This window comes from Temnothorax longispinosus, chromosome 8 (genome assembly GCF_030848805.1).
Source record: "Temnothorax longispinosus isolate EJ_2023e chromosome 8, Tlon_JGU_v1, whole genome shotgun sequence".
Classification (NCBI taxonomy): Eukaryota; Metazoa; Arthropoda; class Insecta; order Hymenoptera; family Formicidae; genus Temnothorax; species Temnothorax longispinosus.
The window spans coordinates 8,509,487-8,534,820 of record NC_092365.1 but is presented as its reverse complement, the minus strand read 5'-3'; the positions used below and the strand labels follow the sequence as shown (position 1 = coordinate 8,534,820).

Here is a 25,334-nt window from a genome sequence, read left to right as displayed (position 1 = left end):
AAAACCTAAGATTGGCGTGAATCAAGCCACCACGAGTTTTTATATCAATCAGTTTCGTTGCCGCGTTCGGTACTGAAGCTCGACTGCAGGAATCAATTTTCATCAGTTATTATCGATGACCTTTTGCCATCTTTCGGGCAGCTTGCGAATTCCCTGGTGATAGAAGCTCACCGGCTTCGAGGCGATAAAGTCATCGATGCATTTTCGGACCTCTTCAACTGTCGCGAAGTGTGTATCGGCCAAGTGATGCTGCAGGGACCGGAATAGGTGGTAGTCGGAAGGGGCCATATCTGGGCTATACGCCGCGTGCGGGAGAAGTTGCCAGCCCAACGCAAAGATATGGTCCTGTGTTGCTTTCGCAGTATGTGGTCGGGCATTGTCATGAAGCAGGATCACTTTGCGGCGTCCTTGGCCAGTAAATGGCCTCTTTTCCTCCAATGCATCGGTCAAATTGGTCAATTGTTGTTGGTAGCGATCTGTGCGGTGTTTTGATCGAGTAATGCTTGCAGTTCGTCCGTTTCAAATTGGAGAGGGCGTCCAGCACGCGGATGGTCTTCAAGATCGAAATTTCCTTCGCGAAATCGTTGATACCATCTTTTACACGTAGAATGTGTTATAGCATTCTCACCATATGCAGCACAAATCATTTTAGTGGCTTCAGCAGCGTTTTTCTTCAAATGAAACGCAAAGTGGATGGAAAATCGAATATGCTCTTTTGTTATTGCCATTGTAAACACCACCGATTTTTTAGGTTACGTGCATCAAATGCCAAACTGGGTGGTATTTTGAAAAGCTATATGTCAGCACTTTCAAACCGCAAAAGAGCGAGAGAATAACTCAAATTTAAAATGTAGTTTCGATTTCATAAAATCTAAAGCCCAGAACTTTTTTATACACCTTATATTTACAATTTATGTTAACTTTCACTCATACAAGTTTCAAAGATTTTCACTGATTTCGAATTTTGACACACGATCACCACCATTTGAACATGGTCACGGTCGGCTCAGAGCTCTGGTAACTTAGCCGGTCAACTTCGACTTTATTAATTTTCATATTTTTTTTATCGTTTGTTGGTCGTTGTTGGTGATTGTTGGCCTAATTACAACGTTTGTTGGTTCTTAATTTTTTTTTTAATTTAAAAGAAAAATTAGCATTAAGTTAGCCGGAAAAATTTATTTTTAATTTCAAAAAAGCCTAATCGATGCGTAATCGTTTGCTGATGATTGTTGGTCTAATTTTAGCGTTTGTTGGTTTATTATTAGTCTTAAAAACGAAAAAAAACGAAAAATTATCTCACATATTAAAGTAATCAAAGATTGGTTTATTTGCCTACGACTTAAGCTTTATTTCTATCAATTTAAGGCTAACATCTATAAAACTGCCATATAAATACGGGCCTTAAGCCCCTTGCACAATGCCAGGCAACAGGCAATAGGAACAGGGAATAGAAATCAGAAATCATGTATAAATGCAGAATAAACAGTGACACAGGCAATAGACACAGAGTTTCCGTCACGTTGGAATTTCGTGCCTATTGCCTGTTGCCAACCAATCATAGCATTTTAACTTTTTAGGTTGTAATTAACGATTTTTTGGTTATTTCCTGTTCCTATTGCCTGTTGTCTGGCATTGTGCAAGGGGCTTTAACATCGGCAGAAAATCGCGAAAAGATCAAAAAACATGGTGGTTCGTGGGAAGCACACACACACACACACACACACACACAACGGGGGGGTGCGAGGGGGGCCTTCGGCCCCCCCCCCTCCCCCGCACCCACCCCGCCGGTAGGCTGCGTGGACCTCGCTTTACAACATAAAGTACATGCTAAGTTGTAAAACGAAATTATAAAGCACATGCATGGAGGGGTGCAAGGGGACTTACATGCGTGAGCGCACGTGAACAGAAAGGCTTTTCTCCCCTGCACCCTCCCCCATGCATACTTTATAATTTCGTTTTACAACTTAGCATGTACTTTATGTTGTAAACCCCCCTGTCGGCCCCCCCCTCGCACCCCCCGTTGTGTGTGTGTGTGTGTGCTTCCCACGAACCACCATGTTTCTTGATCTTTTCGCGATTTTCTGCCGATGTTAAGGCCCGTATTCATATGGCAGTTTTATAGATGTTAGCCTTAAATTGATAGAAATAAAGCTTAAGTCGTAGGCAAATAAACCAATCTTCGATTACTTTAATATGTGAGATAATTTCTCGTTTTTTTTTCGTTTTTAAGACTAATAATAAACCAACAAACGCTAAAATTAGACCAACAATCATCAGCAAACGATTACGCATCGATTAGGCTTTTTTGAAATTAAAAATAAAATTTTTCCGGTTAACTTAATGCTAATTCTTCTTTTTAAATTTAAAAAAAAATTAAGAACCAACAAACGTTGTAATTAGGCCAACAATCACCAACAAACGACCAACAAACGATAAAAAAATATGAAAATTAATAAAGTCGAAGTTGACCGGCTAAGTTACCGGAGCTTCGGCTCAGTTTCCCGTCCGTCCGATAGGTTTGCTCCAATACTGGGGTCTACGTGCCTCACTAACGGTGACACCCCCCACCACTTAAAAACACAGGAGTTTCCAGACCTGTATGTAAGACCGTGCGCTATTCACTCGCAGTACTGGCAGCACTGTAAATCCGTTCCAATATACGCGGCAGTAAGGCTGAGTTTCCACTGAGCGCGTCACGCGTCGCGTCGTCACAAGTTAACCAATCCAAACATCCCATTTCATTACATTCTTGTGACGGAATCGAAATGGGATGTTTTGATTGGATGACGCGACGCGTGACGCGCTCAGTGGAAATTCAGCCTAAGGCTGAGTTTCCACTGAGCGCGTCACGCGTCGCGTCGTCACAAGTTACCAATCAAAACATCCCATTTCGATTCCGTCACAAGAATGTAATGAAATGGGATGTTTGGATTGGTTAACTTGTGACGACGCGACGCGTGACGCGCTCAGTGGAAACTCAGCCTAAGCTGTCAAAGCGTTTTCGTGTTTATGTGACGTCATAGATTTGTCGTCACTCCCTACTTTCATTACTGCGGCTCGCGAGGTGAGGCATTCGCAGTAAGAACATGGCGGCTATGGCGGCACCTTTGAAAAAATTGGTCCTTACCTATGTGAACCTTGCACCCGACTTTCTAAAAATTAATTTTTTTACGGAAAACGTTAACATTTGGTTTGTAGTTGTTTGTAGTAACAAAAATTTCGTTTGTAGTTTAATACATTAAAAATTATAACATTTAAAAAATTACTCGCACCCCACTTTGAGATAACTCAAATCCGCTTGAGCCATTTTTTTCAAAATTGTTTGTAGTTGTTTGTAGTGCTTTTCTTTTCGTTTGTAGTTGCACTGTTCAAATGTTATTATATTTTTGCAATAAACAAAAAGAGATAATTTTGAGACAATTTTGGAGATATTTTAAACGAAACGGAACGAAAACTATTACAAACAACTACAAACAATTCTACATCGAGTCGCGCAATTAGTTTTAAAATATTTCCAAAATTGGCAAAGTTACACTTCTGGTATATTGCAAAAATATCATAACTAGATATATATAGAACGGTGCAAATACAAACAAAAAAAAAGCACTACAAACAACTACAAATGATTCTGAAGAAGATGGCGCAAGCGGATTTGAGATATCTCCAAAATTGGTAAAGTTACTCTTTTTGTTTATTGCAAAAATATAATAACTTTTGAATGGTGCAACTACAAATGATTCTAAAGAAGATGGCGCAAACGGATTTGAGATATCTTAAAGTGGAGTGCGAGTAATTTTTTTAATTTTTATCATTTTTAATGTATTAAACTACAAACGAAATTTTTGTTACTACAAACAACTACAAACAAAATGCTAACGTTTTCTGTAAAAAATTAATTTTTCGGAAGTCGGGTGCCAGGTTCACATAGGTTTGGTCCTTGTGGACTGGAAGGCAACAACGAGAAATATACAGTAATTGTTAATTACGAAGATGCGGAAAAAGCCCGAAAAGATTACTACTACTACTACTAAATTAATATAATTAATATAATTAATATAATAATAAATAATTTCGATATTTTTATAAATCTGAAAACTGTTATTTACTTTATAGACATGACTTTTGCAACATTATTGTTTAAGTACAAGATTCTTTTTTATATATTTAGAATAGGTGCTCCTATCGTCGTGTCACGTCGTGTCTAAGATAGGTTAAGATAGGTTATATTTCTTTCTTATACGGGTGCGTTTCGACATTCACTAGCAGTACTGGCAGTACTGTGGTCGTCGTTCCGTTATTCCAGCCTGAAAGTAACAGCAGCAATATAGAAACGCTCCTGCAGTTCTACTCAATGACGTCATATCGTCAGTACTTACAGTGAATATCGAAACGCACCCTATGTACACTGGTTCCCTTTCAGAAAAATGCCGCAAGCAATAGCGAGCACAAGCGTCAGCGCGGCAAGACGGCGAAAGCAAGCGCGCATGAAGTAGCGATAAAGCGGTGTAGCACAGCGGTCGTGTAGAAAATTGCGAGGCGATAAGCGAGCGTAAAGCCGAAAAGCAAACAAGCGGTTCCGCGGCGCAGCGGCGGTCTTTTATCGTTTCGGAGACGAGCCTCCCTCCAGGCTAATCGCTGATAATTTCGGGGAGGTGATTGGCCACCGGCGGCCTACGTCACCGTGCATACGTCACCGTTTCTAGTGACGACCCGAGAAGATTGTTACATATTTGCGCTCGCTTTGTTTGTAGCATAAATCTTTCTATTGTGTGAGAGCGGTGGCTTGACTTTGTTTGTGCCCTCTGTCAGCTGAGGCTATGTTTGCAAGCAATTAGCGAACTTTCCAGAACGCGAGCGATAGAAAGATGCATGCTATAAAGCTGAATATTAACGTCGACGAATTTAATGTTGACGAGGCTGCTTGAAAAGAGATTGCGATGACGCGTTGGATATTTTATCCTTTCGATTGCTAGAATGCATATGAGTTACGATGACTTTACATTGACTTTCTGAAAATTACGAGATTTTCCGTGGTGATGTTGCATGATCTCAAACATTCATACATTAAGAAATCTTTCAAAATTTTTATATATTTTTAATTTTCAGATTCAGAATAAGAAAACTGCTTGAATGCAATGTTCTTGCTTTGAAGAAATTGTTCTTTTAAAAAATTGTTAAAAATTTTAATAGTATTTAATGTTTAATGTTTGGTTAATTTTTTTAATGTTTAATGTTAAATGTTCAATGTTTTAATGTTAATAATGTCAAATGTAAATGAAAATATCTAAAATATTTACAATTAATTTTCTTCTTGTTCTCATTCCTTTTATTATTAATATTGTGTTATAATTTTACTTACAATAAAACAACTTTTTATTGGCAATTATTGTCTAAATTTTTGCTCAATATATACATAAGTTAAAGACATATTTTATATTAAAATAAATCAACGATGCCACTCTGTTCTGGCAGACACACATACACACTGTAAACACACGCTGACACACACATACACACGTATACACACACATCACAATACACCTATAAACGAAATCGGCCGGAGACTGGTCTCGCCCGGCACAATAAACAGTACGGACGTCTAACGAACAGGCTCACTTGTCTTATTTCACTCCGTTCCAGCGCACACATCGCTTTATCACTGGCTATATTTTCAACAGGTTATGGGCCCAGTTGATGTGTGTGAACATTTAAAAAGTGAATTAAGTGAATTTAAGAACAATCATGACGGAAGGCACGTCAACGGCAAATATCTCGATAACGAAACTGAATAACGATAACTATCAGGTATGGAAATATCGGATGAAGATGCTCTTGATAAAGGAAGATTTATGGGAAACGGTGGTAGATGCTGCTCCAGCAGCGGAAGCAGAACTCACGAAGTGGCAGAAAAAAGACGGGAAGGCTCAAGCTACGATAAGTCTACTGGTTGAAGACGGACAGATCGCGCACAAAGTCAAAGACGAAAAATCAACTCTCACGAGTAAGGTATTTTTATTGAAAGAGATTTGCAACATGCGGCTGAAAGAAGACGGTGATATGGAAGAGCACATCGGAAAAATGCAGTGTTTAGTGGATAAGCTAACGGCATTGGGAGAAAATCTTCAAGACAAACTCGTCATCGCAATGTTATTGTGTAGCTTGCCGGACTCGTACAGCACGTTAATTACAGCGCTGGAAACACGATCCGAAAACGATCTCACTCTCTCGCTCGTGACGGGTAAGCTCATCGGGGAACACAAGAGACGTAAGGGGCTCGCGGGACCTTCGGCTGAAACTCCGGACTCGGCGCTAAAAGTAAACACCGGGGAACGTTCGAGCGGCTCTGCGGACTTCGCATGTTTCTTTTGTCACAAACCGGGGCATTCGAAGAAAGACTGTCGGAAATTTCAACGTTGGAAGTCGAACAAAGAGAAAACTAACGTCGCAACGAACAAAGAGAAAGCTAACGGCGCCACGTCGCGTAAGAACGAGAGCGATAGCGAAACGGAGTCGTACCCAGACGCCGCATTTTGCGCGGATACAAGCAAAGTATCGTGTTCAAAATCAGTGTGGTTTATCGACTCAGGCGCGACGAAACATATGACAAGCGACATCGGTTTTCTCTACACTCTATTCTCTACACTCGACACGAATTATCGGTCAGAAGTGCGCGTCGCGAATGAGCAATATAGCAAAGTCTGCGGGATTGGGAGCGGTACTGTCAAATGCTCGAATCGAGCCGGCGTAGAGACGAATTTGGAATTAAAAAATGTACTCTACGTTCCCGATTTCGCGTCAGGATTAATTTCAGTTCGTGCGCTAGACAAAGAAGGATATACCTTTGTAGTAAGAGAAGGGTCGTTGGTAGTGTTGCGCGATCGCGTGGAACTCGCGGTAGGCATCGCGCGCGACGACATGTATGAGCTGAAAATTCCTCATCAGGCCCGCGTGTGCGTCCAAGGTCACACAGCCGATTGTATACACTCATGGCATCGAAGATTCGGACATCGCGACGCGGAAGCAATTCGAAAGCTGGCAAGAGAAGGACTCGCTGAAGGTATAAAATTACGCGAATGCGGAATAAAGGAGTACTGCGAAAGCTGCATAAAGGGAAAAATGGCACGTAAACCATTTCCGAAAGAATCAACGAGCACGACGAGCGAACCATTACAGATTATCCACTCAGATCTTTGTGGCCCGATGCAAACCATGACGCCCGGAAAAAGAAGGTATGCAATGACTCTAATAGACGATTACAGTCGATATTCTAAAGTCGTTTTATTAAAAGAAAAATCTGAAGCAATACAAGTACTGAAGGATTTTATTGAATACGCAAAAACGAAATTCAACAGGAAGCCTCAAGTCATCAGAACCGATCGAGGGCAAGAGTATCTGTCTAATCATTTGAATGATTATTTGCGCGAAGAGGGAATTCAAATGCAGTTGACTGCCCCTTACTCACCGCAGCAGAATGGCGTGGCCGAGAGGAAGAACAGGACGCTGATGGAGGCTGCAAGGAGCATGCTCAACGATGCTAAGCTTCCTAACCTCTACTGGGGCGAGGCGGTTATCACTGCCAACTACGTGCAAAACAGATTGCCGACGAGATGCCGAAGCCGAACCCCTTACGAGTTGTGGAATGGGAATATCCCCGATGTAAGTAACCTACGCCCATTCGGGTGCAAAGCATACGCTCATGTGCCGAAAGAAATGCGAAGAAAACTCGATGAAAAAGCGCGAGAATACATGTTCGTTGGTTACCCACAGGAATCGAAGGCTTACAGACTTCTCGATCGCGAGACGAATAAGGTGATTATAAGCAGGGACGTCACATTCGTGGAGAACACTCGGAACCCTAGCGATGCTACGATAAATCTTTCAAGCGGAGACTTGTCTACAGAATCAGCGAATTCATCGGAAATAGGTGCGCACGGAGCACAACGACCGGCGAGCAGCACCGAAGATTCGAACGAAACAAGCGTTGTCGTCATTTCGGACAGCGAAGAGGAGACGTTCTTCGACCCAGATGACAATGACGACGAGCACGTCGGAGACGACAACGAAGACGAAGAAAATAGTGCAAGACCGAGAAAACTCACGCGAGCAACCAGAGGGATTCCGCCGGATAGATATGTTCCACAAGCAAACGCAGCTCACGAGAGAAAAGAACCGATAAATCGAGAGGAAGCGCTGTCAAAACTAAATGCGCACGCATGGAGCCAAGCAATGAAGGACAAAATTGCATCTCTTAACGATAACGGAACCTAGGAACTGCAGAAAGTACCGCCGGGAAGAAAATTGATTGGCTGCAAATGGGTTTACAAACTAAAGAGACACTCAGACGGAAGACCAGATCGATTCAAGGCCAGATTGGTGGCACAGGGATTCTCGCAAAAATACGGAACCGATTATAACGAGATCTTCGCACCAGTTGTTCGACATAGTACACTTCGAGTGCTCCTCTCCATCGCCGGTGAACAAAACTACAAAGTAAAGCATCTTGACGCGAAGACGGCTTTCTTAAACGGAACAATCACGGAAGAAATCCACATGAAACAGCCACCAGGGTACGAAGAAGCTGGTAAAGAGCACTACGGATGCAGACTAAAACGAAGCATCTACGGACTTAAACAATCGGCCAAGGCCTGGAACGATCGACTCAACGAAGTGCTGAAGATGCACAATTTTCGTCGAAGCGACGCTGACCCTTGCCTCTACATGAAAATTCAAGAAGGAGAAACGATTTACCTCGCGGTATACGTCGACGACATTGTCGTTGCTTGCAGATCGTCAAAAATTATAGAAGAACTGAAGGACGGATTGAATGCACAATTTAACCTCGTGGACCTGGATGACCTGCAGTGCTATCTCGGAATTCAGATACGAAGAGACGAAAGAGGAAACTTTTACATCAGTCAGCCGGACTATATTAAGAAAGTCCTCGGATACGGCAACATATTAGAAGCAAAAGGGTCAAATATCCCAATGGACACCGGATACTGGAAACTTCGACAAGACTCGCCAATAATCAATAGCGACTCTTACCGGAAAATGATAGGAGCATTACTATATGTCGCAGTCAACACAAGACCTGATATTGCAGCACCGATCGCAATTTTGGGTCAACACGTCGAAGCACCGAAAAGAGTTGACTGGGTCGAAGTGAAATGCGTCGCAAGATACCTAAAAGAAACGATCGACTATGAATTGCGTCTGAGCGGCAACGATGGACGAAAGTCAACCCTAGAAGGCTACGCAGATGCAAATTGGGCCGAAGATCGAGAAAACAGAAAATTGAACAGCGGCTACGTATTCAAGCTGAATGGCGGCGCAGTCAGTTGGGCCTGTCGCAAGCAAGGATGCGTGGCGTTATCCTCGACGGAGGCCGAACTCGTCGCGCTGGCGGAAACATGCCAAGAGACAGTATGGCTGCGAAAACTGTTGGAGAGCTTCGGAAAAACGCAGAAGAATCCAACCACCATCTACGAAGATAATCAAAGCTGCATAAATCGCCTTAAAACGGGTGGTTTTACGAATAGGACGAAACACATCGACACCAAATACTTCTATGCCAAAGAACTGGAAACAGCAGGAGAGATTACAATCAAATATTGTCCCACCGAATCCAACGAAGCGGACATGCTGACGAAAGCTATTGGAGCCATCAAATTGAAGAAACTCTGCGAGAACGTCGGCCTGAAGAAATGGAATTAAAGAACCAATCGAACATCGTTGAGGGGAAATATTGAAATAAATCAACGATGCCACTCTGTTCTGGCAGACACACATACACACTGTAAACACACGCTGACACACACATACATACGCATACACACACATCACAATACACCTGTAAACGAAATCGGCCGGAGACCTTCAGTCTCGCCCGGCACAATAAACAGTACGGACGTCTAACGAACAGGCTCACTTGTCTTATTTCACTCCGTTCCAGCGCACACATCGCTTTATCACTGGCTATATTTTCAACATTTTAAAATTATTCTTTATATTTATAATTGCGTTTGTCTTCTCCAACTCGATTATTCAATTTCTGACCAATTGAATGGTATAGAAGAATTAGCTGGTTACCCGGGTTTCGCCCCGGAGAACATATGTAATAAGTGCTTTGCCCTTGTAGACATATGTAATAAGACCTGCAAATAGGTGATTTTCTATTTTTACATTTAACACCAATAGATTTCCGCATCACCCTTGAGGTACTATTGTAAATGCGTTTTTTTATAGTGGTTTCCCCAGTAGGCCTATTCCACTTTAAAGAAAAATAACTTAATCTCTCTTACACACATGTTGTCCTCCAAATTTGGTGTCTCTAACAGACGTGATGTCTTTCACAGACATGTTATTGGCTCTTTTCTAAACATCATATTTTTTACTGTTAATTTTTTTTAAAAAATTCTCGCAAAAAATATCTACGACCTTTTTTTTCTATTTAAGGACCTCTTTGTATACCACATTGGTGGTTCTCCCCTCAGGTGCTAATATCACCAGGCTGATTGGTGAGCTCACCCTCGAGCAGGCCACATAGAACTGCCCATGTGAGAAACAATCCTCACTTAAATCAATTTCTGCTACTTTTAGCGACTGCCCCTCGGACTTGTGGATAGTCATAGCAAAACAGACTTTGAGAGGGAACTGCAGCCTCTTGAACTCAAAAAGATACTCTGATGATATGAGTGGTATGCGTGGTATAAACACCGTTTCTCCCCGAGCACAGCCGGTGAATACTGTGGCCTCGATGACATTTCTATGTAAGGCCTTTACTCGCAGCCTTGTTCCATTGCAAAGTTTTGGCGGATTCAGATTTTTCAACATCGCTGGTGCCCCCACTTTAAGGAAAAGCTTATGGGCCGGTAAGCCAGGAGGGTTCATGGTGTTAAGGAACTCCACGGGATAGTTGACCGCGTCATCCGTTTGTACCACCGAGTCCACAGACCTGTACTTCATTTCTCCCCCCTCGAATGAGTTAAGTAGAATGTCATTAATGACGCCAGCTTTATCGTTCTTAAATGTCAGAATGGCACGCTCATACAGCCAGTCCATAGATTTCTCTTTGATATCGGCGATCTCAGGGTATATCTTAATAATAAGGCTTTCTAGAGTTGTTACTACTAAACCTAGACCTACAGAAATAATTACCTTTCCCTCAGACTAGGGATACTCTCCATCCCCTATTTTTAGTAGAAGTTTGGAAAATTGCCCTGCGAAAACATTTTCTCTCAAGTATACCCTCATGTTCTTTCTGATAGAGATTTTTTTAATAAAGGACCATAGATGTGATTTCTTGACACACGCCTTAACCTCGTCAGCTCGAGTTCCCCTTGGCACTACTGGCAAAGTCTGTCTAAAATCTCCAGCCAGCAGCACGGTCACTCACCCCATCACTCCATTGTTGCCCCTAATATCTTTGAGGGTTGTGCTCAGTGCCTCAAAACCCCCCTTATGTGCCATGGTGCTTTCATCCCAAACAATGAGCTTACAATCCCGTAGTACTTGAGCCATGTTACTTTGTTTTAAAATATTGCACATGGGTGTTTCTGCATGAATGAGATGCAGAGGCAGCTTAAAAGCAGCGTGAACGGTCCTGCCTCCCTCCAACAACGTAGCAGCGATACCTGATGATGCGACAGCCAATGCAATTTCACGATCACTCCTTACCCTCGCCAGAAGTAAGTTGATGAGGAAGGTCTTCTCAGTACCACCAGGAGCATCCAGGAAAAATACCTGACCAGCACCTGACTCAACGCTACTAATAACCTGCCGATAGACAGCGAGCTGCTCATCTGTCAATAAACCCTCGTTATTCGACACCACTTCCGCCAAGGCATTTACGTCGTAATTGGTCTCCCTCAAATAGTCTCGGTTCCCCAATACTCTTCCAGACCTTTTTGGCTGAGGCAGGCCATACTGTTGCAACTCCTGTCCTCCCAAAGCCACCACTGCGTTCTCAATCGACACCAGACATCTATTGTACACCTCATCCGTTACCTGTTGCGCACTGCCTTGCAACTCTCTCTCCACCTGCCGCGTAATATCTTCTGAGAAACTGTCTTTGTACTTTTCCCAAAGACTCAGAGGTTCTAAAAGTTGGCAGAATGCCAACATCACTGTAAAAAGCTCCCTCAGCTTTAAAGGGGAATCACATAATGCAGCTTCCTTTAAGGTATTGTCCCATTGCTTGTCATCTTCCAGCAAACCTAATGCCTTGCATGTAGACTGGAATGTGGCACAGAAGATACCATTCGCAGTCTTCAAATCTAAAAAAGACGTTGGACCTCGAATCTTATGTAGCAACAAACGAAGATAATAACACTCGGTGTTGTTTGAATGAATAGTGTACACTCTTCCCAGCGCGTGGTCCTTCTTTATTCCTGACCAACCATCAATATCCTTCCCCCGTTTTCTTCTCACAAACTTGTTATTTTTCCACACAAAGTATGAAGGAACCTCAGAGTACAGGAAGGTTTTTGCAAAATCGTCAGTTTTGCTGAGGTGGGTTATTGAGCCTCTCAGCCAAGTTCTTACAGTTGAAATACACACGCTGACCATTTTCAAGGTGAACAGCGAGATGGAAGACAGTGGGGTACCTTTCATGAATAGGGAACGCTAAGATTCTCCAAATCGCCTCTGAGCTGCTGATGTATCGCCCACTCTCGTACAACTTCACCTCATCCTTCTCACTCTCCAGAGCAAAAACCGCCTGGTCACTTCCCTTGTTTACGTATTTGCAAATGTATGGTCGTGGCCAAAAAGGTTGTCCGACTTTTTTTTGTAAGTTTTGGAACGCACTCTGTCATGTGAGAGTTGATGGTCCCTGCTCACGGCCATAACCTAAAGTTTCGCAGTGACACATTATCGGAGCAGACGGACAGTCTATACAAGGTGTCAGCAAAGTTTAAAATACCAGTTAAAGTATGCACGTGTATTTGACGTAAGAAACAAAGCCCGTCATAAAGAGGAAAAAGGAGAAGAGAATATGAGCAGAGAATGGTAAGTAAAATGACCAGTGACCAATATTAGAAAAGAAATGTAATATATTAATAATATACCCATAAGAAAGTATAAATAGATATTTTAATATACCTGTAAAAAAAATTTATTAAAGTATAATTTATTTAAACTAATAGATAGAATATGATGAAGTCACATTAGATTTCAATGTAAATTAATAAAAGTCTTGTTGACATTAATTAAATTAAATTGAATGTAATGTAATCCTTTCATGTTCTATCTGTTATGTCAAACAGTATATTTTATTACAATTGAAATAATATGCATGAATATTACAGAAGAAACAGTGGTTCGAGACGTGGAAGAAAGCTTTTAGTCAACGATGGACGCAAGTATGATGATAATTAATGTTTAAAACAACATTTTTTACACAACACTAATGAAGAATTTGTCAGCATAATTAAGAATTGAGAGATTAAATTAAATTAAAATAATTTCAATTAAATTGTCATATGTCTGCTTGCAGGTAAAAGGGGAGGCAGCGTTGAACAGAGGCGAAAGAAGTATACTTAATGGGATCTGTGGGAAAGTTGGAGCTTGCTGTGAAAAAATGTAAGAATTTTCATAAAACTGAAAATATGCACTTGGAGATGAGAGAAAAAGTGAGGGATTCGAAGAACTTGCCGAAGGAGAAGGAAATATACGCAATATTAAACAATTAAGAGGTATGAAACATCAACAAATTCAACAACAAGGTAAGCTGCTGAACTGATAAAATTTTTCTTACATTGAGAAATTGTAGTGTATTATATTGCAAAATCGTTAACAAACTAAATCAATTTTTGTTTTAAACCTTTAGGAAAATGAAAAAACTACGCCTAACAGGTAAAGACATCACATAAATACGACAAAATAACAAAGCCAGCCTGCGTTCACAAATTGTGGAAGAATATATACGATTAAGAGGACGATAAGAGTATAGACATATATCCACGCGGTAAAAATTTTTTATATAAAAATAAAAACACATATAAATATATATAATTATATATAATTATATATAATTATATATATTTATATATGTTTTTTTACATTTTTTTATGTTAATTATACATAACAACTGTTACATTTATACATATATGATTATATATGGGCAATTTTTTTCTCATTACCTCAAACTTCACATATTATAAAAAATGCAATGCGAAAATAATCTTTTTAATCATTTTTAGATTTTTCTTTTTATTTTTTTTTTGTAATATATATTATAGAAGAGACAAAAACATGTATGGACATACTTGATATGTTTAATTATAAATATAATTATATAAATATATATATATTATATATATATATAAATTTTTTTACCGGGCATTAAAAAATATACGTATATGATTATCCATTGGAATAATGTGCAATAACAGATTTGTCCAATATTTGCAGAGTTACTTGAATAAATTATACTAATAGGTTGTGATGATGCAATATCAACGAAGTATTGAAGATAAAAACCGGCGATCGCTCAACGTTGGAGAAAGAAAGTGGGATACAATTTCCGATTTCGAATCCAGTATGCAATTTAAAGATCATTTATTATTGAAAGTATATATATTAAGTAAAAGTATCTGTGCGATTATCCATTCAAATAATGTGCATATTTACATATTTATATACAATACTTTACTTGCAGATAAATAACTTTGACAAAGGATGAATTACGTTGGGACACAGGATGGATATACATTGGTTCATCACAAGAAATTCTGATATATGTGAGTGTATAAGGTATCTACTTATAATTGTTACGCCGATTGCACGATGTGTTCCTTTATACGCCGCAAGAGTATAAGTGACTTCCCCCGATAGGAAAAGATTTATAAGATGATATGACGAAATCTGAATAAAATTGGGAATGCCATGCTGCAATTATATGTCTCGATATTAATTTAACAATACTAGTAGAAATTGAGACCTTTGTGCAAATATTGATAAATATTTGCACAATTTATTTATTTGCGTAATTTTCCTATCGGGGATCCTTCAAAGGAGCAATGGATGGCTTTTGCTTTGTTCACTATACGCAACATTCATTCAGCATTCACTTTCCTCATTCACACACACACACACATACACTTTTAATTATATTGCAATAACAATTATATTTACAAATTATATAACTGTTACTGTAATATAATTAATTCAATCACTCATCGAGAATTGTCCACTTTGCAGTCATGCAACATTTATACATCACCATGCATTCATAGAGAGTAATGGAGGCGTCACTCAATATCGCGTGACGCTTCCATTACTGTCAATTACGCAATTCATTCTTCGGGGCATTGACCGCACTAAATTGTCAAAAAATTGTGGTCTTGCGCGGAGACCCTCCCATTTTTCCACAACATATTGTGCAAGAGCCTCTCGTGTTCGTGGAATTTGAGGGTCCCACTCTTGCACCATAATGCCCCAAACATGTTCGATAACATTCAAATCAGGGGATTTGGCTGGCCAGTTCAACGTCCTGAGGTTGGGTTGTTCAGCCAGCCAATTCTGGACAATTCTTGCTCGATGCACTCTTGAATTGTCTTGAACGAAATTCACGTATGGTCTGCCAGGAAAAGTCTCCGCGACGTATGGCATCATCACATCAGATAATATGTGGAGGTATTCTTCGCCGTTCATGTGTGGTGTTGTGCGAACAAGCGGCCCAGGGCCTTGCGAAGTCATACATCCCCAAAAACTTAATGTGATGCGTCCACTTCGTGCGCGAAAACGAACATTTTCCTCCGCATACCTCGTTCCTCTCGTTCTCCACAATGTCACTCTACCAGACTCGTCAGTCGAAAATACCTTCTCATCTGAAAAGATGGTATACATCCATTCTTCCTCCCATCCCAAGTGTTCCCTTGCGAAAGCCAGCCGTTGCTCCTTGTGCCGATGAGAGAAAACTTCTCTTTGTGCGGGAATCCGGTGATGATAACCGGCATTGTGCAAACGGCGCCGCACAGTACGATCTGAGCATGTTAGATCGACATTTAGTCGGATTTGTCGCGACGAATGGAAGCCAGATTGTTGAATAACATTCAATATTTCTTGGTCTTCCTCAGCATTTGTTCCTCTCGGTCGTCCAGGTATCGGAGACGGGTTGACATGTCCCAATGTGTCGTATCTTCTCACAATACGATGAACTGAACATTCCTGTAATAAAAGCGCATGTTCCTGAAGATGCTATGTATGCATTCAGAACGAACTCTGTATACATTTTTTTTATTTTATATATTTTTTAATTACAAAGAAAGATACACGCACGCTTGTGTGCAATTTTTGAATCGATGACTTTAGGCATGAAAGTGTCTAAACAACGTTTTTTCGGTGATTTATTTTTAGCTCCAGCAATACTTACACTTATATTCAAATGGGCTGATATGTCTGTCGGACCCATGCCACCATCCCTCAACGTTATTATCTGTCCTCTCTTAAATTGGCTTATGGGACCAGGCATTTTGTTCTTTAATTATTTTACTTTTCTTATTCTAATAAGAAAAGTATATTATATAGTATATTATAGTATATAGTATTATTATAGTATTATTATAGTATATTCTTTTTCTTTCTAATTTTACCTTTTTTATTTTACGATGCGTTTCTCTAAGCCGTCACGATCGTTTCAGACGCCACAGCAGAAGAAATGTTAGAATAAATAAATAAAAGAATATCGAAAATTTGTTACACAATTATTTATTTATTCTAACATTTCTTCTGCTGTGGCGTCTGAAACGATCGTGACGGCTTAGAGAAACGCATCGTAAAATAAAAAAGGTAAAATTAGAAAGAAAAAGAATATACTATAATAATACTATAATAATACTATATACTATAATATACTATATAATATACTTTTCTTATTAGAATAAGAAAAGTAAAATTAATTGAAAAACAAAATGCCTGGTCCCATAAGCCAATTTAAGAGAGGACAGATAATAGCGTTGAGGGATGGTGGCATGGGTCCGACAGACATATCAGCCCATTTGAATATAAGTGTAAGTATTGCTGGAGCTAAAAATAAATCACCGAAAAAACGTTGTTTAGACACTTTCATGCCTAAAGTCATCGATTCAAAAATTGCACACAAGCGTGCGTGTATCTTTCTTTGTAATTAAAAAATATATAAAATAAAAAAATGTATACAGAGTTCGTTCTGAATGCATACATAGCATCTTCAGGAACATGCGCTTTTATTACAGGAATGTTCAGTTCATCGTATTGTGAGAAGATACGACACATTGGGACATGTCAACCCGTCTCCGATACCTGGACGACCGAGAGGAACAAATGCTGAGGAAGACCAAGAAATATTGAATGTTATTCAACAATCTGGCTTCCATTCGTCGCGACAAATCCGACTAAATGTCGATCTAACATGCTCAGATCGTACTGTGCGGCGCCGTTTGCACAATGCCGGTTATCATCACCGGATTCCCGCACAAAGAGAAGTTTTCTCTCATCGGCACAAGGAGCAACGGCTGGCTTTCGCAAGGGAACACTTGGGATGGGAGGAAGAATGGATGTATACCATCTTTTCAGATGAGAAGGTATTTTCGACTGACGAGTCTGGTAGAGTGACATTGTGGAGAACGAGAGGAACGAGGTATGCGGAGGAAAATGTTCGTTTTCGCGCACGAAGTGGACGCATCACATTAAGTTTTTGGGGATGTATGACTTCGCAAGGCCCTGGGCCGCTTGTTCGCACAACACCACACATGAACGGCGAAGAATACCTCCACATATTATCTGATGTGATGATGCCATACGTCGCGGAGACTTTTCCTGGCAGACCATACGTGAATTTCGTTCAAGACAATTCAAGAGTGCATCGAGCAAGAATTGTCCAGAATTGGCTGGCTGAACAACCCAACCTCAGGACGTTGAACTGGCCAGCCAAATCCCCTGATTTGAATGTTATCGAACATGTTTGGGGCATTATGGTGCAAGAGTGGGACCCTCAAATTCCACGAACACGAGAGGCTCTTGCACAATATGTTGTGGAAAAATGGGAGGGTCTCCGCGCAAGACCACAATTTTTTGACAATTTAGTGCGGTCAATGCCCCGAAGAATGAATTGCGTAATTGACAGTAATGGAAGCGTCACGCGATATTGAGTGACGCCTCCATTACTCTCTATGAATGCATGGTGATGTATAAATGTTGCATGACTGCAAAGTGGACAATTCTCGATGAGTGATTGAATTAATTATATTACAGTAACAGTTATATAATTTGTAAATATAATTGTTATTGCAATATAATTAAAAGTGTATGTGTGTGTGTGAATGAGGAAAGTGAATGCTGAATGAATGTTGCGTATAGTGAACAAAGCGAAAGCCATCCATTGCTCCTTTGAAGGATCCCCGATAGGAAAATTACGCAAATAAATAAATTGTGCAAATATTTATCAATATTTGCACAAAGGTCTCAATTTCTACTAGTATTGTTGCAAATTAATATCAAGACATATAATTGCAGCATGGCATTCCCAATTTTATTCAGATTTCGTCATATCATCTTATAAATCTTTTCCTATCGGGGGAAGTCACTTATACTCTTGCGGCGTATAAAGGAACACATCGTGCAATCGGCGTAACAATTATAAGTAGATACCTTATACACCTTATACTTACATATATCAGAATTTCTTGTGATGAACCAATGTATATCCATCCTGTGTCCCAACGTAATTCATCCTTTGTCAAAGTTATTTATCTGCAAGTAAAGTATTGTATATAAATATGTAAATATGCACATTATTTGAATGGATAATCGCACAGATACTTTTACTTAATATGTATACTTTCAATAATAAATGATCTTTAAATTGCATACTGGATTCGAAATCGGAAATTGTATCCCACTTCCTTTCTCCAACGTTGAGCGATCGCCGGTTTTTATCTTCAATACTTCGTTGATATTGCATCATCACAACCTATTAGTATAATTTATCCAAGTAACTCTGCAAATATTGGACAAATCTGTTATTGCACATTATTCCAATGGATAATCATATACGTATATTTTTTAATGCCCGGTAAAAAAATTTATATATATATATAATATATATATATATATATTTATATAATTATATTTATAATTAAACATATCAAGTATGTCCATACATGTTTTTGTCTCTTCTATAATATATATTACAGAAAAAAAATAAAAAGGAAAATCTAAAAATGATTAAAAAGATTATTTTCGCATTGCATGTTTTATAATATGTGAAGTTTGAGGTAATGAGAAAAAAATTGCCCATATATAATCATATATGTATAAATGTAACAGTTGTTATGTATAATTAACATAAAAAAATGTAAAAAAACATATATAAATATATATAATTATATATAATTATATATATTTATATGTGTTTTTGTTTTTATATAAAAAATTTTTACCGCGTGGATATATGTCTATACTCTTATCGTCCTCTTAATCGTATATATTCTTCCACAATTTGTGAACGCAGGCTGGCTTTGTTATTTTGTCGTATTTATGTGATGTCTTCACCTGTTAGGCGTAGTTTTTTCATTTTTCTAAAGGTTTAAAACAAAAATTGATTTAGTTTGTTAACGATTTTGCAATATAATACACTACAATTTCTCAATGTAAGAAAAATTTTATCAGTTCAGCAGCTTATCTTGTTGTTGAATTTGTTGATGTTTCATACCTCTTAATTGTTTAATATTGCGTATATTTCCTTCTCCTTCGGCAAGTTCTTCGAATCCCTCACTTTTTCTCTCATCTCCAAGTGCATATTTTCAGTTTTATGAAAATTCTTACATTTTTTCACAGCAAGCTCCAACTTTCCCACAGATCCCATTAAGTATATTTCTTTCGCCTCTGTTCAACGCTGCCTCCCCTTTTACCTGCAAGCAGACATATGACAATTTAATTGAAATTATTTTAATTTAATTTAATCTCTCAATTCTTAATTATGCTGACAAATTCTTCATTAGTGTTGTGTAAAAAATGTTGTTTTAAACATTAATTATCATCATACTTGCGTCCATCGTTGACTAAAAGCTTTCTTCCACGTCTCGAACCACTGTTTCTTCTGTAATATTCATGCATATTATTTCAATTGTAATAAAATATACTGTTTGACATAACAGATAGAACATGAAAGGATTACATTACATTCAATTTAATTTAATTAATGTCAACAAGACTTTTATTAATTTACATTGAAATCTAATGTGACTTCATCATATTCTATCTATTAGTTTAAATAAATTATACTTTAATAAATTTTTTTTACAGGTATATTAAAATATCTATTTATACTTTCTTATGGGTATATTATTAATATATTCCTGTTTAAAATTGTAACGATGCACCCCGTGCGCTAAGCATCGTTCCCGGCTAACGACCGCCGGATGCCGCCCGACCGACGACCAGTCGGGCGAAGACCAGGGCGCGGTGCGCCCACATTTTAAACGTACTTCAAAACGCACCGTGTGCGCGGGCCAAGCGCGGCACCGGTGCCTCCCGACGAGCGACGACGGGAGCCGAGCCGCCCCGAGGACGAGCGCGGCGCCGCGCCGCCCCACCACAGCGCGACGATCGGCGCTCCTAGCGAACCCGCCGCGCCGGGCGGGTATATAAACCGCCGTTCCGGCGAGAAAAAGACACTTCGTCTAAAGATCCGAAACTTCCAAGACGAAACCTATTCCCGACTCCTAGGGAACACGCCAACGAGGTCCGGTGCTCCGAGCCTCGACTGAGGGCTCTCAGGTGTTCCCGCACTCCCTCAGAACTAACCCCGAAGGCACGGTTACGCGGGGTCGAGCGCGCTCGGCCTCGCAACGAGGGCTCTCGCTGCCGCCGCCCCGGGGCTCCGGAAATCTTCCATCCTACGTTACGCGTCCCCGCACGCATATTACCGCGGCATCCGCGAGCGTACAGATATTATGTAATATACCGAGTACGTCGAGTAACGATACCGCGTTCGTTATTAAATACCGCGTCGTTATCGAGTGCACATGCACTACCTGTAATATACCGCGTCCGCCTATGTACTGTAATACGTCTATGTAATATACCGAGCCCGTCGAGTAACGATACCGCGTTCGTTATCAAGTGCACCCGCACTACTTCTTCGTTGTATATACCGCGTTCTGTCCGTCCCTGCGCTATATCAAATACTACCGAGTCCGTCGAATAGCGTGCTACCGCGCCCGTTATCGAGTGCACCCGCACTGCCCCTTCGTTGTATATATCGCGTTCCACCCGTCCCTGCGCTATATAAAATACCACTTCGTGTATATAATAAGCTAAGCTGAATAAACTACTGCATGTACCACCTAAATTGATTATTGTCTCTGGGCCTGTCATCGGACTCCTGATCCCGCACGCCAGTCCGCGTTCGATAAAGTCAGGCCGTTACAAAATAATAGATACAATATGATCAGATTACATTATATTACATTCAATTTCAATGTAAATGAATAAAAATATTATTAATTTACATTGAAATTGAATGTAATATAATATAATTTTATCATATTGTATCTATTATTTTAAACAGGGATCTTACATTTCTTTTCTAATATTGGTCACTGGTCATTTTACTTACCATTCTCTGCTCATATTCTCTTCTCCTTTTTCCTCTTTATGACGGGCTTTGTTCCTTACGTCAAATACACGTGCATACTTTAACTGGTATTTTAAACTTTGCTGACACCTTGTATAGACTGTCCGTCTGCTCCGATAATGTGTCACTGCGAAACTTTAGGTTATGGCCGTGAGCAGGGACCATCAACTCTCACATGACAGAGTGCGTTCCAAAACTTACAAAAAAAAGTCGGACAACCTTTTTGACCACGACCATACTTGATGGACTTAACAGAACTGCATAATTCCACATTGACATGAGCATTGAAACTACGTAACAGTACAGGGTTGTACGGCACCACCCAGCAATTGTCCAGCTCTATTCCATTGATTTCGACGGTGAAGCCACCATCAGCTGGAGACCTTCTCTGATACAGCGGGTATCCATTATCTGCTGTCTGAGTGTCATTGAGAAGTATTCGAGGATACCTCTTGCTGCACCTGCCTTCTTTCATGCAAGGCGAATTGTGGTTCAAGCCTCCGCAGGTACCATTAATCATGTTGGCCTTGACGATGTTGTGGAGAAGAGAGTCTTGCACAGGATCAGGTATTTTGGCACATATGACTTTGTCGATCATGTCAGGGAAGATGCGCTGCTGCTCTAGCCACAGCAAGATGTGGATGTGAGGCAGACCTCGCTTTTGCCACTCCACAGAGTACATAAAGCAACACACTTTTCCAAACAGACTACCCTTATTCAAGAGTGCCATCATCTTCTTCACCTTAAGATGAAATACCCTAGCTATAATGTCGTGACGATCGTGAGATTTTTGCCCAGGCAATAGTGCATCTGTTATATCCTTCCACTTTGGGTTACAGGTAAAAGTGATGAACAGATCAGGACGGCCATGATAGCGGACGTATGTCATAGCGTCTTGAGTCCGCTCATGCATGTAGCGAGGTCCTCCAGTGAAAGATGACGGAAGCACCACCATTTGACCCAGCTGAGCAACGTCAGCATCCTGCCTTCCCACGGCGTCCCTCAGGTGAATGTAGCTGTCTGCCCTCAGCTGCGCCTGGTTGTTCCTAATGTAGTTCAACCTTTCTGTCTCTATTTTGGCGTACATGTTAACCAGAAATTGACTAAAAAGAGAACGGAAGTACACCAAGCGGTTGACTTCCCTTTTCCTGATCATAATTCGATATGAGTAAAAGCTCGCTGCGGAAACTAAATTCTTAAGTGGCAACTTAGTCTGAGGGTCGCGCTGTGGAATGGTAATCGAGTATCCATCCTCGCCACGGCAAAACAGGAGCGGGTACTGCAATGCGTCGTACAACCGGTGAATCTCGCTGATGCGCCGCAGTTTGTTATCGTGGCTCTGCAGCACAATGTCTCGCTGATCGAATTGCTGACCAACAATCACCAGAGCTACCTCATTTGCTATTGGTGCGTTGAAGCGACCTCTATGAGCGTCAGCAGGTTTTCTATCTGCATGGATGACGACTTCAAACTTTTGGCAAGTTAAAGATACCTTATCTAAAGTGGTCTTCAAGTCCTGATGTAGCTGTTGACGTCATGTAACATTTTTTGCAGTTCTTTGACTAATCCCTGTTTGACATCTGAAAAGTTGCTACATCTTAATCGCACTTCCCTTTCATCCTCGCCCACAAAATAAATTTATAGAAATCGAGCTTCCTGTTCAAGTACTGGCAGTAGACTTCCTACCAAGTGATATACCTGCCCCTGAACTTTAAAGGTCGGTATGAAGCCATCTTGTAGAACCTGCTTGCCCCCGAATGATGTCATACTAAAGCAGCCATTATACTTTTTAATATGGTTCATAAAGTAGACGTACTCTGGGTGGCTGCCCATTATCAAACTGTATAGAGGCTCAGGCAGAGGTTTGAAGGGTGAAAGTTGCACCCTTCCAGCGCTGCAGCACATGCCGGAAGTCTCCTCCTCCCACTTGAAAGCATTGCAGTATTGGCACTTGTGGCTCATGGTTCCCAAAGCTATAGTGCTGTCTGCTTCATAAGCCACATCAGGATCATATGCCATGCCTGAGTGGGCTTTGACCGTCCACGGAAGTACTCGCCTTTCTACTTTTCTTCCAGGATTACTTTGTTCATATCGAGACTCTGCCACTCTGTGCACCTCAGAGTTATTTTGTTGGTACCTAGCCACCGCTGCTCTGTGCATCTCAGGGTTATTTTTTTGGTACCTAACCACCGCTGCTCTATTCACCTCGGGGTTATTTTTTTAGTACTTAGCCACCGCTGCTCTATTCACCTTGGGGTTATTTTTTTGGTACCTAGCCACCGCTAGGTTGCATTACAAACTAATTAATTACTTGAATAATTGCAAACACGAAATAAACGTAAAAGATACTTTGTAGTATACACACTCCTTTTCTCTCTCTCTCTCTCTCTCTCTCTCTCTCTCTCTCTCTCTCTTTCACTCTCTTTCGAGTTATCTATATATCAGCGTTTCACTACTTTAAATAAAGCAGATAATAATTTATGATTTGGTTAAATTAAATCTAAATATAGGGGGAGTCCGGGAGAGTTGAACCACGTTTTACTTAAAGGTCCATAAAATTTAGTATAATTGATCTATCGATTTATTTTTTATGTTCGAGAGCACGCGGTTGCGCGAGATAGCGCGAGGTAACGAGACGACCACAAAAACAAGGCACAAGTATCAAATTGCAAAATAAACGAATATATTTAATAATGTCTAATATGTACAGGTCTATACAGTTTTTTCCCTTTTTTTTCAAAGGAAGCCGTGGAGCGCGCACAGAAGCTAAGGTTAGCGATGCGGCGAAAACGTTCGAAACGCGGAACAGCGGTGTGCAAAGCGGAGTGCGAAAGCGGGTTTTCTTTGATCTGCGAGCGAAATCGTTTCCGCGGCGCGGCGACGGTCCTTTTAACACCTCCGAGGCGAAACTCCCTCCCTGCAGATTTCCCAGAATTTCGGGAGGGTGATTGGCCGTCGGAGGCCTGCGTCATGGAGCTGACGTCACCGATTTCACGTGGCGACCCGACGGGGTCGTCACCTGTTTTCGAGTGCTTTGTGTATAGCATGGATCGTTCCTTTGTTCTAGCGTTGTTGTTTGACTTTATTATTGATGACAATGTTAAAGTTTCTGGAAAGCTAATCTCGAAAGATCCATGCTACACCGAATATTTCCTTGACAATTTTCATGCGACGATTTTACGCGAACATTAGTCACTTTCACCTTATAAAATATGAGAACGAAATTTATTGCAAGCGTGCATGTGCTGACATGCAGCCGAACGCGACTTTGTCGCGATGCTACGTTTGCGATCTCAAACATCAGTGCTCGTCGTCCCGAGAAATGTTCGAGAGCACGCGGTTGCGCGAGATAGCGCGAGGTAACGAGACGACCACAAAAACAAGGCACAAGTATCGAATTGCAAAATAAACGAATATATTTAATAATGTCTAATATGTACAGGTCTATACAGTTTTTTCCTTTTTTTTCAAAGGAAGCCGTGGAGCGCGCACAGAAGCTAAGGTTAGCGATGCGGCGAAAACGTTCGAAACGCGGAACAGCGGTGTGCAAAGCGGAGTGCGAAAGCGGGTTTTCTTTGATCTGCGAGCGAAATGTCAATTTTATGTCAAAGTAAAGCTTATTATATGGCTACAATTTGTGGATTTAATAATTTCAATACGTTCATAAACGTAAATGTTATATTAAATTTAAAGAAAACCGAGATTTGGTTCATCT

The 25,334-nt window shown here is 40.5% G+C and overlaps 2 protein-coding genes and 2 long non-coding RNA genes across 4 annotated transcripts; 1 reads left to right on the top strand and 3 right to left on the bottom strand.

The window, feature by feature from the left end:
- Nucleotides 1–10,446: 10,446 nt before the first annotated feature.
- LOC139818231 (ATP-dependent DNA helicase PIF1-like) lies at nt 10,447–10,965 on the bottom strand. Its single transcript, XM_071786846.1, has one exon. It carries the CDS (start codon nt 10,963–10,965, stop codon nt 10,447–10,449), a length of 519 nt encoding a protein of 172 aa, XP_071642947.1.
- Nucleotides 10,966–12,762: 1,797 nt separating this feature from the next.
- On the top strand, nt 12,763–14,249 carry LOC139818137 (uncharacterized). The gene is made up of 4 exons (XR_011733395.1): nt 12,763–13,008; nt 13,308–13,361; nt 13,496–13,724; nt 13,829–14,249. It is a non-coding gene; the product is annotated as an uncharacterized lncRNA (long non-coding RNA).
- A 4,413-nt stretch (nt 14,250–18,662) lies between these two features.
- LOC139817391 (uncharacterized) lies at nt 18,663–19,550 on the bottom strand. The gene is made up of 3 exons (XR_011733229.1): nt 19,422–19,550; nt 18,853–18,979; nt 18,663–18,732 (listed from the first exon to the last, which is right to left on the bottom strand). It is a non-coding gene; the product is annotated as an uncharacterized lncRNA (long non-coding RNA).
- A 338-nt stretch (nt 19,551–19,888) lies between these two features.
- LOC139818230 (uncharacterized) lies at nt 19,889–23,638 on the bottom strand. The gene is made up of 4 exons (XM_071786845.1): nt 23,436–23,638; nt 23,318–23,387; nt 21,859–23,144; nt 19,889–19,892 (listed from the first exon to the last, which is right to left on the bottom strand). Exons 1-4 carry the CDS (start codon nt 23,636–23,638, stop codon nt 19,889–19,891), a joined length of 1,563 nt encoding a protein of 520 aa, XP_071642946.1.
- Nucleotides 23,639–25,334: the final 1,696 nt, after the last annotated feature.

Coding starts and splice junctions, on each gene's coding strand:
- LOC139818230 (XM_071786845.1), bottom strand. CDS start 23,638: ATGGCATATGATCCTGATGTGGCTTATGAAGCAGACAGCACTATAGCT. Junction 23,388..23,435: donor ATAATGGGCAGCCACCCAGA/GTACGTCTACTT, acceptor TGGCTGCTTTAG/TATGACATCATTCGGGGGCA. Junction 23,145..23,317: donor CCTTTAAAGTTCAGGGGCAG/GTATATCACTTG, acceptor TGACGTCAACAG/CTACATCAGGACTTGAAGAC.
- LOC139818231 (XM_071786846.1), bottom strand. CDS start 10,965: ATGAAGTACAGGTCTGTGGACTCGGTGGTACAAACGGATGACGCGGTC.